General features: G+C 45.0%; 1 protein-coding gene across 1 annotated transcript; it reads right to left on the minus strand.

Annotated features, from left to right (window-relative positions):
• Positions 1-14,687, minus strand: LOC132216100 (zinc finger protein 615-like). Its single transcript, XM_059665191.1, has 4 exons — positions 14,579-14,687; positions 8,833-8,975; positions 8,276-8,371; positions 1-2,103 (listed from the first exon to the last, which is right to left on the minus strand). The coding sequence occupies exons 2-4, from the start codon at positions 8,972-8,974 to the stop codon at positions 464-466; spliced, it is 1,878 nt and encodes a 625-aa protein (XP_059521174.1). The 5' UTR covers position 8,975; positions 14,579-14,687; the 3' UTR covers positions 1-463.
• Between the last annotated feature and the right edge of the window lie 2,075 nt (positions 14,688-16,762).

The following is a 16,762-nucleotide window of genomic DNA, read 5'->3' on the forward strand; positions in this document are numbered from 1 at the left end:
TCTATGTTCATTCTGATGGGTAATGATATTATTTTTGCACAATGAGAATTTCCCACGTTCAGAACATGAAAAGTCTTTCCTTAGTGAAATGTTTGATGTTGCACGAGGCATATCTTTTTCCTAAAGCCTTCACCACATCCATTGCATTTGTATGGCTTCTCTGTGGTATGAATTTGTTGATGTATACTTAGAGTATTCTTCATGGTGAAGTCCATTCATGGCATATAGTTTATCTGCATATGAATTTGCAGAGGTGCAATGAGCATGCTTTTTCCAGGTTAGCCTTTGACACATTCATTGAATACTTAAGGTTTCTCTTACATATAAGTGCGCCAATGTACACTGAGATCATTCTTCATGGTGAAGCCATTTCCACATACACTACATACATAAGGCTTCTCTCCTGTATGTTTGCTGTTGTCAGATGGCCGGGCTCCTTAAGAGGAAGCCTTTCCCACATTCACTACAACATACGAGGTTTCCCTCCCGTATGAATCCGCTGATGTACAATCAGCTTGTTTTTCACTGCGAAGGCTTTTCCACATTCATTGCACACATAGGGTTTCTCTCCCGTGTGAATGCGCCGATGTAAACTGAGTTTGTACTTCTGAGTAAAGCCTTTCCCACATTCTTTACACATGTATGGTTTCTCAGAAGTATGAGTTTGCTCATGGACAGTGAGACCCCCCTTCATACTGAAGCCTTTTCCACATACATTGCATACATAGGGTTTTTCTCCTGTATGTGCTCGTTGGTGTCTGATGAGAGGGCACATCCAGGGGAAGCTTTTCCCACACTCATTACATACATAAGGTTTATCTCCAGTATGAATTCGCTGATGTACAATGAGGCAGTGCTTCATTGAGAAGCCTTTCCCACATTCACTACATACATACGGTTTCTCTAAAGTATGAGTTCTTCGATGTACAGTGAGATCAGTCTTCATGGTGAAGCCTTTTTCACATACAATACATACATAGGGCTTCTCTCCTGTATGTGCTCGCTGATGTCTGATTAGAGTGTTCTTCCAGGTGAAGTCTTTCCCACACTCATTACATATGTAGGGTTTCTCTCCAGTATGAGTTCGTTGATGTAGGATGAGGCCACGCTTCACTGAAAAGCCTTTTCCACATTCTGTGCATGTATAAGGTTTCTCTCCTGTATGAGTTTTCTGATGGGTAGTAAGACTAAACTTAGTAGAGAAGGTCTTCCCACATAGACTGCATCCATGGGGTTTCTCTCCTGTGTGAGTGTTTTGATGTTTAGTGAGACAAAACTTTGTAGAGAAGGTCTTTCCACATATATTGCATACATGGGGTTTCTCTCCTGTATGAATTTTTTGATGGGTAGTGAGACTAAACTTTGTAGAGAAGTTCTTGCCACATAAACTGCACCCATGGGGTTTCTCTCCTGTATGACTTCGCTGATGATAAATGAGCCGAGACTTTTTGATGAATGCTTTACCACATTCACTGCACACATAAGATTTCTGTCCCATGTGAGTTTTCTGATGTATACTGAACTGTGATGGCCTGAGGAAGGTTTTGTCACATTTAGTGCATTCATACTGTTTCAGTTCATTATGAATTCTTGGATGGGCAGTGAGCCTGGACTTTCTAGAGAAGGCTTTACTACATGGACAGCATCCATTAGGTTTTTCTCTAGAATGAACTCTCTGATGATCAGTGAGCTGAGACATTTTCATGAAGGTTTTCCCACATTCAGGGCATATGTGGACTTTCTCAATGTGGTGAGTTCTCTGTTCCTGAATGGTTTGCGACTTATTATTGATGGGTTTGGTGCTGACAGGCAATATAATTTCAGTGTAAAATTGTTCATGGTTAGCATGCAGAATGGGTGTGTCCTCTCCTTTCAACTCAACAAAGTTCTTTATGTTACAATTTCTGTTTTGGTTTTCAAAACTTAACTTTGATATTGGAAGTTTTTCATGCATCTCAAACATATTGTGATTTTGCTTTAATAGGAAATTACCTTTGCTCTGATTAACAATATCTCCAAACATACTATTTTCACAGCATGTTTCCAGACTCTGAATGCTTCGACTTTGCAAGGGATACTGCAGAGAATCACCAACTGTACCTTCTACTAGGACAGAAGAGAAAAGTGAATCATTCTGTAATCTCTCATAAACTTAGTTTGAAATAAAACATTACAAATGCCTTCATGTGGAGTAATTATTTACTGACAAGCCTATGTGTTGTAGAATAAGAAATAAATTTGGTCTATGTCCACAGTACTTGACAATAAGCTTGTTAAACTGTATAATTTCCTAAGTGATAGTATCATTTGCTAAACATAAAAAAAACCCCACAAACCGTTTTATAACAGTGAGTTTATACTAATAATACTACAAAGCTTCAGGATGGATCTAGTCACCACAAAGACCAATTGATTAGTAACTTGGACTTTCAGCTCTACCCACTGACTTCTGAGAAAGGATGGAGGACATAAAAATTAAAGCTCTATTAAAACCATTTTTTTTCCCCCAGCCGGAGTGGCTCAGTTGATTGAACATTATCCTGTGCATGCCTCAATTCCTGGTCAGGACACATATCTGGGTTGTGGGTTTGATTCCTGGTCAAGGAGCAAACAGAAGGCAACCAATCTCTCCTTCTCTCTCACTCTCCTGTCCCCCTTCCTTTCTTCTCTCTAGCATGTCCTTAAGGTTTCCTAGACCCCATGGTGGTGGTTTCCTTTGTTTTTTCTTTTTACTTATTCCCCCCCTCCCCTGTCCAAAGTATTTCTTAATGGTTTATTTACAAAAGAAACTATTCCTTAGATCAAATCTCCATCTTTCATAGTTCAGGAACATGGGACAGTGACAGACTTCCCTGGAATTCAACACAAAGAAATTATTTGCATTCCAAGATCACTTTGCACTTTGAAAGATATGTCTTCCTCACCCACTCAAAATCTTTCACAGAATCATAATTTCTGTAGAAATCTATGTATGCCACCTTTCTTGGTTTAGCCTCAGCAAACTGACAGAAAGCTGCAACTCCCAGTGATACAATGATGGCTCCAACAATATGATATTGCAGATCTTTGGCCTAAAGGCCACGTATCTAGGTTTTGTCAAAGCACTGGAAGACATGGCAGTTATATTCTCCTAGGGAGGCACAGGAAGGAAGGGTAGTGGACTGATTCCTCCCATAAAGCCCAAGATGTTTATTTAGGCTTTTGGGGCAAGAACAAGGTTTCCCCTAACCTCAAGGATCTTCTGGCTGTTATTAATAATCAAATACCCTGTATAAAAATTTCTTAACCTGCCCTAGCCAGTTTTGCTCAGTGGATAGAGTGTCAGCCTGTGGACTGAAGGGTCCTAGGTTCGATTCCGGTGGAGGGCACATGCCTGCATTGCAGGCTTGATCTCCAGTAAGGGGCATGCAGGAGGCAGCTGATTGATAATTCTCTCTCATCATTGATGTTTCTAGCTTCTCTCCCTTCCTCTCTGAAATCAATAAAAATATGTTTTAAAAATTCTTAACCAGATCTGATCAGATCCTGGGTTAGTGAACACATTATGTGCCCAATGGGTGGTTACCCAGGTTGCAAGGGGACAGAAGTTCCCAATTTCAAGAATCGTTCAGACCTTCTATTATATACCTACTAGAGGCCTGTTGCACAAAATTCATGCATTGGGGGGTGTCCCTCAGCCCAGCCTGCACCCTCTCACAATCTGGGACCCCTCAAGGGATGTCTGACTGTCAGTTTAAACCTGATCCCTGCGAGATTGGACTTAAAACCGGTAGTAGGACATCCCTCTCACAATCCGGGACATCTGGCTCCTAACTGCTCGCCTGCCTGCCTACCTGATCACCCCAACCACTCTGCCTGCCTGCCTAATCACCCCTAATCACTCTGTCTGCCTGATCAACCCTAATCACTCTGCCTGCCTGCCTGATTACCCCTAACTGCTTGCCTGCTTGCCCCTAACCACCTCAACCTCGCCCCCCTTGCTAGGGCTTTGTCTAGAAGGACGTCCGGAATGATGTCTGGAAGGTCATTCGGCTGTCCGGTCTAATTAGCATATTACACTTTTATTATTATAGTCAGTATCCATTATAATAAACTGGTAAATATAAGTAAGTATTTCTCTGAGTTCTGTGAGATGCTCTACCAAATTAATTGAACTAAGGAGGGGCTCATGAGAACTTCCAATCTATAGCCAGTTGGTCAGAAGCACAGGTGACAATCAGAACTTGTGTTTGGCATGTAAAGGGACAATGAACTCTTAACTTGTAGGTTCTGATACTATTTTAAGGTGGATAGTATGCTATTTGAGTTAAATTTGTAGGAAATCCAAGTTTAATAATTCTAGGTACAGACACTTGAAGCAAAATAATAAAAGTAACCACAGCCCTGGCCGGCTTGGCTCAGTGGATAGAGCGTTGGCCTGTGGACTGAAGTGTTAGGGGTTTGATTCTGGTCAGGGGCACATGCCTGGGTTGCAGGCTCGATCCCCAGAAGGGGGCGTGCAAGAGGCAGCTGATCGATGATTCTCTCTCATCATTAATGTTTCTATCTCTCTCTCCCTCTCCCTTCCTCTCTGAAATCAATAAAAATATATTTAAAAAATAAATAAATAAAATAAAATAAAGCAACCACAGTCTGTGAAACTTGGTTAAAGGAGCAATGGAAATTTAAGAGGTGGAGGGAATCAGGATATATAGGGTGGGGCAAAAATAGGTTTACATATGGAAAATGATACAATAATTTAAAAATAATAATACAATAAATAAATTATCAAGACCCCAACTAATGGTCTGGTTGGAACATACTGTGTTATGTTCCTACAAAAAGAGGATGGGTGCCTTGCATTAAAGTGTTAACTCAGTGGGCCTGGGTCACACCATTGCTACACATTCCAAAGAAAGGACTGGCCCTGACTGATTAGAAGATAAACCTCTGATTCCCTGGAGAATCCCTGCCTGGTAGAAGTGTTTTTATAACCGAGGTCTTAGGCCATACCAGAGAGTTTATGTGAACAATTAAATTTATGGCCCAGGACTGTTTTTGTGTGCCTGAGGCTTAGGAAAACACTGCAACCTTTTGACTTTAGGAGCTAGAGACACCAGCTGAATCAGCTTCCCTGGTAGGCAATCCTTTGCATGTGTCCCCAACATCATTGCTGGGAGAATTGAGAAATTTTTTAAGACAATAAACATTTATTATCTGTCTCCATAAGTCAAAAGTCCAACCATAGACTCATTGGGTCCTTTTCTCAAGGTCTCAAGACTACATGAATATGTCAGTAAGATTTGGGATCTTATCTGGCACTGGGACCCCTTCCAAGTTCACCGATGGTGAGCAGAATTTAGTTCCTGTGGTTGTGGGACTGAGGCTGTCACCTCCCAGAGATGGCATGCTGTGTCCTGAAAGGTGACCCTCTCCACAACATGGCAGTTTGCTTTAAGGTTAATAGGAGAGCACCTCTGCTATTTCTGCTTCTTGTCTCTTAACTTTAGAAACAGGATTAGTTTCAACAATGTAGCATGTTTCATGTGACTCCTGAATGTTTTCCTATATACCTTTTATCTTTAGTAACTTTCATCTGTATTGTTTTCCTGTCACAAATTGCAACCATATGTATAACAGTACACTTCCCTCCATCATAATGTCTCCCTTCTACATTACAGGCAAAGTGATCCAGTTCCTCACATTCCAGATCCAGTTCTTTGAACTTCCCATTGTTTCACATTTTAAAAGGTCTTGGAAGCTGGCTCAGATCCCTCATCTGTGAGCTCAAAGGCAGCTTATCAAAGAGCCATTCCCACTCCTAAAAGCACAGTTCCAGGATAAACACCCACAGTGTTGCACTGGCTATATTAATTTTCCATATAGCAATTTTTACCCTAGGATATGTTTATTATTTATTATATAGTACTTCTATGGAGAACAAAATAATGATGTCTATTTATTAAAATTTTTTTTTGTACTGCTGTTAGCTTTGAAAATATTAGGCTATCAAAATACAAGTTTTTTTAAAAATACAACAATTACCTCAATTGTAGGAGGCAATCACAGGTATGGAAAACAATGAGTATTTAGGAAGAGGACAGAAACTCTCTAAGCAAGATGATAGCGTATCACAGAGATCACTGAAAGAGAAATTGTAATTTCATATGACAGGAAACTTGGTTACCTAGGCCAAGTGTCATCAGAATATGATGGGAAAATAATTTTATTTTTATATCCTAGCAATATACAACTGGAAAATGCAAACCAGAAAACAATTACATTCATTATATCATAAAAAGGAATATCTCACTTAGAAAGAAATGTAAGGAAAGTGTAAAATGTTTATTTTGAAGCTTATAAAATGTTGTGGGGGGAAAAAATTAAAGACCAAATTAGATAGAAGAGCACCCAATGAGAGAAACAGCGATCAGACTATCAATCCCCAGAGGGAAAGTAGGCGAGGGTGGGGGTAAGGGGAAGAGATCAACCAAAGGACATGTATGCATGCATATAGGCCTAACCAATGGACACGGACAACAGGAGGGTGAGAGCATGAGTGGGGGTGGGGGAGGTTGGGGGATAATGGGAGGATGAGGACACATTTGTAATACCCTAACCAATAAAGAAATTAAAAAAAAAAAAGAAAGAAAGAAAGAAAGAAAAGAAAAGCACCCAATGATTCTGGACTAGGATGTATGTCATGGTTAAGATGGAATCCCTACCCAACTGAGATACAGATTCAGTGTAATCCCTATCAAAAACCAAGCTAGGTTTTTTTTCTCCCCAGAAATTCATAATCTGATTCTAAAATTCAAGGGGGAAATTAAAGGATCCAAAAGTCAAAACTATCTTGAAAAAGAACAGAACTGAAGGATTCACCCTTTCTAATTTAGAAATGAAATACAAAGCTATAGGAATTAAGGCCACAATGAAAATATGTACATAAAAATTTTCCAAAATTCATTGTGGTGATGGTTGCAATACTATATGACTATACTAAAAACCAATTAACTATATCATTTAAATGGGTAAGTGGTATGGTATGTGAATTAAGTCTAAGTAAAAGCACTAAAAATATGATGTGTAAACAAAAGCCATTGGAAAATAAATGCACTAATAACATCTAAGAATGAAGAAAAATCTGAATTAGGAAAACTAGGAAGAACGTGATTTGAAGCCGAAATAACTTATAACCTAGTTTTGGCTGGAACTGTACATGTAGCACGTGAAAAAAATCTTTTCTCATTCATTAAGTAAGACAGTAGAGACGTTTAAGAAGAGAGCTCAGCATGTAGGGATGCCAGGCTGAATAGCATTTAAAAGATCTAGGGCAGAAAGAGAAACTATAACTTAAAAAGATGATTCCTGCTCTCACACACAAAATGAGAAGTCAGAGGCCAGCTGCCATGATGATGAGTAAAATACATCAGAAGAAAGTGTATATTAGACCAGCGGTCACCAACCTTTCGGACCTCACGGACCACTGGTTGGCGACTGCTGCATTAGACAATATTGAGGAGGAATCTGGGGGTCCATTTCACAGAACAGAAAGAGGGAAATATTCATGGGAATAGGGAAAACGTTAACGAGTGATGACAAGTGAGTATGAAGAACCTTGGAGGGAGACGAGCAAAGAATTACATAAATGCAGTTTATCATGAGGGCACAGCATCCAAGGTGGGTTGGATGCTAAGGAGGGAAATCACTATTTTCTAACAGGGTACGAAGGCCCAGTAGCAAGAAAGAAGCGATGAATTCAAAGTTCTGTCTTTCCAGAAAGGTCTGGAAAGTGGAATTATAGCAAGAGAAGTGATAACACAGGTAGAGACACTGTAACGGTGGAGAAAGAAGATCTGAGAATCTTAAGGAGAAGAAAACTCTGCAAATAAAAACAAGATGTAGCCCTGAAGGGCCCTGGGTTCGTCTCAGTCAAGTGCACACATGCCCAGGCTGTGGGCTGATCCCCAGTAGGGAGTGTGCAGGAGGCAGCCGATCAATGATTCTCTCTCGTCACTGACATTTCTCTCCCTCTCTCCCTCTTCCTTCCCCTCTGAAATAAATAACAATATGTTTTAAAAAACACACAAACAAACAAGATGTAAATAAAATAAACAGGGGTCAGAGCTCAGGAGAGACAAAAGGGGTATAATTTCCCCTAAACATCTACAAAGAAAAAGCATTCTCATACATGGAGGGGTGGTTTGAGTTTCCTCAGTCACTGTCATAGCTCTGATGCTGCCTGACTAGAATGTGACTTCCCTGCTGCCTGCCTTGCTGGTTCTCACCCCCTCACCTGGAGAGACTAGACAGTGGAGTCCACGCTGTACTGTCCACGGTTCTTCCTCTCGTTCCAACTTGAAGAGCGCCTCTGGTTTGCTGATGTGATACCCTGCTCATGAAAAACAAAAGAAGACTTAGACATACTAAATTGAGTTGGGGGTCTGTTAAGGGAGAATGCTATGTTGCAGGGAATGACCAGGTCTCACATCTGTAACACAAAGACTTTTCTCTCAGGAGAGGAGACATTATACCCTCTTGTCTGGCACAAGAAAAGGATCTGAGATTCTACCATTTCAGAGATCTGTAGTCACTCTAAAGCAGCGGGGTCGCCTAAGACCATCGGAAAACACATATATAATTCCATATTGTTTTTGTGATTAATCACTATGCTTTCATTATGTTCAATTTGTAGCAATGAAATTGGGGGTCACGACAACATGAGGAACTGTATTGAAGGGTCACGGCATTAGGAAGTTTGAGAACCACTGTTCTACTAAAGAGTTAAGCAGCTGAGGGGGAAAAATCCACTATCAGGGCTCCTTTTGAGTGACACAGGGGAACTGTCCTCACCCAGTGACACCAGGTGGCTGTAGGTCTCCATCATCACGTCCCTGTACAGGTCCTTCTGCTCGAGGTCCAGAAGCTGCCACTCCTCCCAGGTGAAGTCCACGGCCACATCGTGAAATGTCAGGGATTCCTGTAGCAACTCCATGCTGTGTAATGGAGTGATGTCCTTTAGATATGTGTCAAGGAAACACACATTCAAAACCGTAGAGAATTTTTGAGTTTATTAGAGCCAAACTGATGACCTCTGCCGGAAAGCAAACTCTAAACAGATTGAGAAAATGCTCTAGAAAATGGCAGTTCTGCACTTTATTTTATACATTATAATCAAACTAGAGGCCCAGTACATGAAATTAATGCACTTGGAGGCGGGGGGTGAGGGGGTCCCTCAGCCCGGATTGCAAGGGGGTACAGGCCAGGCAGACAGACCCTACTGATGCACAACTGGGGCCAGGGAGGGATGCGGGAGGCTGGCCAGCTGGAGAGGGACCACAGGAGGGCTCCAGGGCGTGTCCGGCCTGTCTCGCTCAGTCCCGATCAGGTGGACCCCAGCAGCAAGCTAACTTACAGGTCAGAGCAACTGCGCCCTGGTGGTCAGTGCACGTCATAGCAACTGGTCGACCAGTTGACTGCCCCATGGTGGTCAGTGCATGTCATAGTGAGCAGTTGAGCAGCCTTAGCATATCATTAGCATATTACCCTTTGATTGCTTGAATGGCTGACCGGACAACTGGACACATAGCATATTAGGCTTTTATTAGATAGGAAGGAAAGATATAAGTGGGTTACATGAAATCCACTGATAATAGATTAGGGAGGTGGGAAAAAGCAGGGGGGGTGTACCTCTAGGGTTGGATAAAAAGTGAAATGACAAACCCATACTTATTTACATAAGTGGTATGGAATAATTAACAGTCAACAATTCAGTCAATCAACAATGAGGGGATGTGTGGTCTTTGCTCTGGTGTGTTATCTGTGCTTTGAGGGACATAGAAAAATGATATTACTTTGACATTCCAAAGGTATGCAATTATAGATGCAAAATGACAAAAATAGGCTCAGTTAAGGGGAAGAGTGACTTTTAAAATATATTTTTATTGATATTTTTTACAGAGAGGAAGGGAGAGGGATAGAGAGTCAGAAACATCGATGAGAGAGAAACATCGATCAGCTGCCTCCTGCAAACCCCCCACTGGGGACGCGCCCGCAACCCAGGCACATGCCCTTGACTGGAATCGAACCCGGGACCCTTCAGTCCGCAGGCCGACGCTCTATCCACCGAGCCAAACCGGTTTCGGCCCAACTGCTCCATTTTTTTTTTTTTTTAATTCTGGGCAAGCTTTAGCTCTGGCTCCAGCTCTGAGGCCTCTGCTGCTGAAAGCAGGTATCTGGTTTGCTTGGGTTCTATAATTGAAACAATGTATAACTCCAGCTCTGAGATCCCGGCTCGCTGAAAGCAGGTTTCTGGGGTTTTGTTTAGCTTCTATATTTGTTACAATGTTTCAAACTGCAGGCTCAGAGGCCGGCAAGGCAGGCGGGGAACGTTGGTTTCCTCCGTCACTGAAGCAAGCAAGCCTCATGTTAGTTTCAAGCTGCCTGGCTGCCGGCCGCCATCTTGGCTGGCAGTTAATTTGCATATCACCCTGATTAGCCAATGGGAAGGGTATCGGTCGTAAGCTAATTACCATGTTTCTCTTTTATTAGATAGGATACTAGAGGCCCGGTGCGCAAAAATATGTGCACTAGGAGGAGAGAAGGGGTCCCTCAGCCCGGCCTGTGCCCTCTCGCAGTCTGGGACCCCTCGGGAGATAATGACCTGCTGGCTTAGGCCCACTCCTGGGTGGCAGAGGGCAGGCCCAATCCCTAGGTGCAGCCCCTGGTCGGGCTCAGAGCAGGGCTGATTGGGGAGTTGGGGCACCGCCCCCTGTCATGCACAGAGCAGGGCAGATTGGGAGGTTGCAATGCCACTCTCAGTCATGCTCAGGGTAGGGCCGATTGGGGGGTTGGGGCGCCGCCCCCTGTCACACTCAAGGCAGGGTCGATAGGGAGGTTGCGGCGCCACCCCATCACGCACAGAGCAGGGCCAATAAGGGGGTTGGGGCACTGCCCCCTTTCACGCACAGAGCAGGGCCCATCAGGGGGGTTGGGGCTCCGTACCCTGTCACACACAGAGCAGGGCCGATCAGGGGATTGAGGAGCTCCCCCCTGTCACTCACAGAGTAGGGCCGATAGGGGGTTGGAGCACCGCCCCGTCACACACAGAGCAGGGCGGATTAGGGGGTTGGGGCGCCACCCTCTTATCACCCACAGAGCAGGGCCGATCAGGGGGTTGGAGCGCCGCCACTGTCACGCTTACGGCAGGGCCGATGGGGAGGTTATGGCTCTACCACGTCACATACAGAGCAGGGCCCATGGGGGGGGAGGGTTGGGGCGCTGCACCCTGTCATACACAGAGCCCCAGGGCGATCAGGGGGTTGGGGAGCTCCCCCCTATCAGGCACAGAGCAGGGCTGATCAGGGGGTTGGGGCGCCTTCCTCTGTCACAAACAGAGCTGGGAGGATAGGGAGGTTGTGGCCCCGCCCCCTGTCACACACAGAGCTGCAGGGCGATCAGGGGGTTTGGGCACTCCCCCTGTCACGCTGATCCCAGTGCAGGGAGGCCTCGCAGCTCCGCTGATTCCGGTGCTGGGAGGCATATTACCCTTTTACTATATAGGATAGAGGCCTGGTGCATGGGTGGGGGCCGGCTAGTTTGCCCTGAAGGGTGTCCTGGATCAGGGTGGGGGTCCCCACTGGGGTGCCTGGCCAGCCTGGATGAGGGGATGATGGCTGTTTGCAGCTGGTCACACACCCTTCAGGGTGGGGGTCCCCACTGGGGTGCCTGGCCAGTCTGGGTGAGGGGCTGAGGGCCGTTTTCAGGCTGGCGGGTGACTGAAACTCCCAACCTGTCCTTTTTTTCTTTTTTTTTATTCTGGGCCAGCTTTAGCTCTGAGGCTTGGCTCTACCTCTGAGGCCTTGGCTGCTGAAAGCAGGTATCTGGTTTGTTTGGGTTCTATAATTGTAACACTGTTGTGGTCCTGCTCACTCCAGCTCTGAGATCCTGGCTGGCTGAAAGCAGGGATCTGCGTTTGTTCTATAATTGAAACAATGTTGCGGTCCTGCTGGCTGAAGCCTGGCTGGCTGAAAGCAGGTTTCTGGGGTTTTGTTTAGCTTCTATATTTGTAACAATGTTTCTTAAACTGCAAGCTCAGAGGCCAGCAAGGCAGGCGGGGAACGTTAGCTTCCTCCGTCACTGAAGCAAGCAAGCCTCCTGTTCGCTTCAAGCTGCCTGGCTGCCGGCCACCATCTTGGTTGGCAGTTAATTTGCATATCGTCCTGATTAGCCAATGGGAAGGGTAGTGGAGGTACGGCTAATTACCATGTTTCTCTATTATTAGATAGGATATATATATTTTTTAATTGATTTTTTTACAGAGAGGAAGGGAGAGGGATAGAGAGTTAGAAACATCGATGAGAGATAAACACCAATCAGCTGCCTCCTGCACCCCCCGCCCCCACCCACCGGGGATGTGCCCGCAACCAAAGCACACGCCCCTGACCGGAATCGAACCCGGGACCCCTCAGTCCGCAGGCCGACGCTCTATCCACTGAGCCAAACCGGTTAGGGCAGGAAAGATTGACTTTTGTGAGGGAAGATTCTAGCCTAAGACATGACTACCACCATGAACTGCATTTAGTTGAAGAGTTTTAATTTCAGACCATCCTTGTGGTTACTTTAGGTCTCTGATTTTATAAGGACTCCAAGCAGGCCTCCTCTGAGCTTGACAGGTTTAGTATGTGGCCCATTTTCATCCACATATGGAAGAAATATTAGTCTTTCTGCTCATTTTCACTTTATAGGCTGCATCTATGGAGCTAATGGGGTTTTATATCCATATACACTTGAATAATTACATGCCTAGTAAAAACAAACTGTGGCAAAATTAGGTTTTCTGTTGTTCATATGAAAAATAATACAATAATTAATAGATAATAATACAAGAATAAACTGTTTGGCATACTCAGAACTGTTAACCTACTTTTCCCCCACTGTTTTGTAATTGTGCATTCAGTTACCCATGCATTCATCCAATTAGAAATACCCATAATGTTAAGAAGTTCAGCCTGGCTGGCGTGGCTCAGTGGTTGAGCTTCAACCTAGGAACCAGGAGGTCAGGGTTCAATTCCCGGTCAGGGCACATGCCCAGGTTGCGGGCTCGATCCCCAGTGTGGGGCATGCAGGAAGCAGCCGATCCATGACCCTCTCTCATCACTGATGTGTCTCTCTCTCCCTCTCCCTTCTCTCTCCCTGAAATCAATAAAAATATAAATAAGTAAATACATACATACATTTGGAAAAAAAAAAAGTTCAATGTTCTTGTCCATCTCACATACACACAAACCATCCAGATGAATGGAGGTGGGTTGTTTATTTGTTTTTTAGTCCTCACCATTGATTTTTAGAGAGAGGGAAATATCAATATGAGAGAAACATATCAATTGGTTGCTTCCTGCATGAGTCCCAACTAGGTCCCCGGTCTGGGGGAAGCGTGTAATCAATATACACGCTCTTGACCTGGAATGGAATCTGGGGCCTTTTGGTCCGCAGGCTGATGCTCTATCCACTGTGCCAAAATGGGTACAGTGGGGTTTTTTTTTATAGGCCTCAATAAATCCATTAATGAAGAAAGGCAAAGATAAAAAAAATTCAGTCACCTAGAGCATTTTCTTCTGTCCTCTGAAAAGAGCTAGCAATAAATTTCTGTTCAGAAATCTTCAAAAAAAGAAAAGTAAAAATTAAGAAATCTGTCTTCATCCCTGACCGGTTTGGCTCAGTGGATAGCGTGTCAGCCTGCGGACTGAAGGGTCCTAGGTTCGATTCCGGTCAAGGGCATGTACCTTGGTTGAGGGCACATCCCCAGTGGGAGATGTGCAGGAGGCAGCTGAATCGATGTTTCTCTCTCATCGATGTTTCTAACTCTCTATCCCTTTCCCTTCCTCTCTGTAAAAAATCAATAAAATATAAATAAATAAAAAGACATGCCTAGGTTACTGGCTCCATCCGCGGTAAGGAGCATGCAGGAGGCAGCCGATCAATGATTCTCCCTCATCACTGATGTTTCTATCTGTCTCTCCCTCTTCCTTCCTCTCTAAAATCAATAAAAATAGATTTTAAAAAGAAAAACAAAAAACAAAGGGGGGAAAAAATAAAACAGCAGCCCCGATCCTAACCTTAAAGAAACACTCGGGGCCCTGCGCGTCCAAAACTTCTCCCTCATCAGCCTCCCGGGATCCCAGACGCGGATCACAGCGCCTTACGCATCCGGAACCGGGCCGGACGCTCCCATGCAGGGACCAGCGCCGGCTCCGATACCGAGCCGGGCATTAAATTCCCAAACCTGAATCCGACACCGCGATCATCCTAAACGCCTCCGGATTCCTCACAAGTGGGGTCCTGCAGGGAACCCCCGGCAGGACACGGAGTTAACCTCCACAGCGACCCCCCGGACACCCCGACCGCAGACACCCGCCTCTGGCGTCCAATCCCGTGGCCATCTGGCTCCGCTCAGCTGCCTCCGCCGGGGCTCTTCGCCCTCCCCCTCCGACCCCGGCGACAATTCCATTCTTCACACACCACGCCCACACGCCACCCTGAGAGAAGCACAACTTCGACCAAAACGAAAACACTTCCAGGCACAAAGCCACACACTCACCTGAAGGTTCCCCCCAGACCCACCGGGGCCGCGCCAACGCTTTTTGTTTCCGCAAACGGCTCCGACTGCGGCACTGGCCCCGCTCCGGCTACGGCGGCCTAGGAAGGAGGCGTTGGAAGGAACGTAGACAACCACTTCCGGTTTCCGTTGGCAATATGGCCGCGCTCACATCGCGGCTGCGCCCTGGGGGCCGCCATGTTGGGACTCCTGACTGCCGTACAGAAGGCAGGGCCGCGCTGTGGGACCGGGAGCGAGGATTGGCGGGGACATGGAAAGGTCCTGAAATGATGACCCCGTGTTCTGGCACTTCCACTCTGGTGAGAAACGGGTCCGTTTCCAGAGCTTCGCCATGCAAACACGGTGCGACCTGAGTTGCCCTCGGAGCGCTGCGCCCGGGAGCACATGCTCCACTAGAAACACGTTTCCAAAGGAGCAATTAGGAGTTCAGATGTCACTGTCGCAGCGGAAGAGGCACTGCGAGTGAAGCATGCTGGTCTCCTTTGGAAAACTGCTGTTTGAACTACTGTTATTTTTTTTTTGAATATATTTCTTTATTGATTTCAGAGAGGAAGGGAGAAGGAGAGAGAGATAGAAACATCAACGATGAGAGAGAATCATTGATTGGCTGCCTCCCGCACACCCCCCACTGGGTATGGAGCCCGCAACCCAGGCATATGCCCTTGGCTGGAACCGAACCCGGGACCCTTCAGTCTGCAGGCTGATGCTCTATCCACTTAGCCAAGCCAGCCAGGGCTGAACCACTGTTATTTTTAAAAATATATATTTTATTGGTTTTTTAAAAATATATTTTATTGATTTTTTTACAGAGAGGAAGGGAGAGGGACAGAGAGTCAGAAACATCAATTAGCTGCCTCCTGCACACCCCCTACATGCCCTTGATCGGAATCAAACCCGGGACCCTTGAGTCCCCAGGCCGACGCTCTATCCACTGAGCCAAACAGATCAGGGCCTGTTATTTTTATTTATTTTTTTAACTCATTGGTCACTTTTTAAAAATATATATTTTATTGCTTTTCTACAGAGAGGGAGAGGGATAGAGAGTTAGAAACATCAATCAGCTGCCTCCTGCACCCCCCCTACTGGGGATGTGCAGCAACCGAGGTACATGCCCTTGACTGGAATCGAACTCCAGACCCTTGAGTCCGCAGGCCGATGCTTTATCCACTGAGCCAAACCAGTTAGGGCTACTCTTATTTTCAGATAGTCTCTCAGTCTATAGCTGTTTTTATAGCTTGAATAATAGAAAAGATAAACTTAACTGTCTGATCCTTGCAAGCTAGCCATCTAAAGGGGCTGATACACTGATACTGATAATAATTCCCATCTTCATGCCAAGTGTTTGATCATCCAAGGTTACAGGTGTCCGTATAGATATGTACTCAAAGTTACAAGTTGTCTGTAGAGACATGACAGGTGTTTGTTAGATACGATATATACTCAAGGTTACAAGCTGTCTGCCAAAATAACTTACACGAAGAACTAGAAGGATAAAAAATAGAAATACTCCCTCCTGTTGTTTGTTCAGAATTTGACAGAGGTCATCCGCTCTGAACCTGCACGCAATAAAGATGACTCCTAAGGAATGGGCTGATTAAGGTGCCTTGTCCAGCTCGCTGATTTGCAATACAACACTAGAAAGGAACAATGGAAGATAACACATCTGGTAAACAGGTACCCACGGATAGCTCTGGCCAGAATATAACTGGTCAGAGTGGGTGTGTGTGTGTGTGTGTGTGTGTGTGTGTGTGTGTGTGTGTTGTTTGTTTGTTTTTAAGAACAAAAACATTTCCAGAAACTCGTACAGTGTGAGGCTGGCCATTCCCAACTAGGAGAAAAGAAGTGCTGAGATGAGTCTAACTTGTCGTTGTGGGTAGGGACTCAGAAAAAAAGCCATTAGCGTGAGGCCAGTAAAAGTCTGGAATCGATGGCAAGGATGCAACCCGAATCCACCCCATTACAAGGTGATGGAGCTGTAATCCAGGACTTAGGGTTTGCAAGAATGTATATATATTTTATTGATTTTTTACAGAGAGGAAGGGAGAGGGATAGAGAGTTAGAAACATCGATGAGAGAGAAACATCAATGAGCTGCCTCCTGCACACCTCCTACTGGGGATGTGCCCGCAACCAAGGTACATGCCCTTGACCTGACCGGAATCGAACC

The sequence above is a fragment of the Myotis daubentonii genome, chromosome 15 (assembly GCF_963259705.1).
Source record: "Myotis daubentonii chromosome 15, mMyoDau2.1, whole genome shotgun sequence".
Classification (NCBI taxonomy): Eukaryota; Metazoa; Chordata; class Mammalia; order Chiroptera; family Vespertilionidae; genus Myotis; species Myotis daubentonii.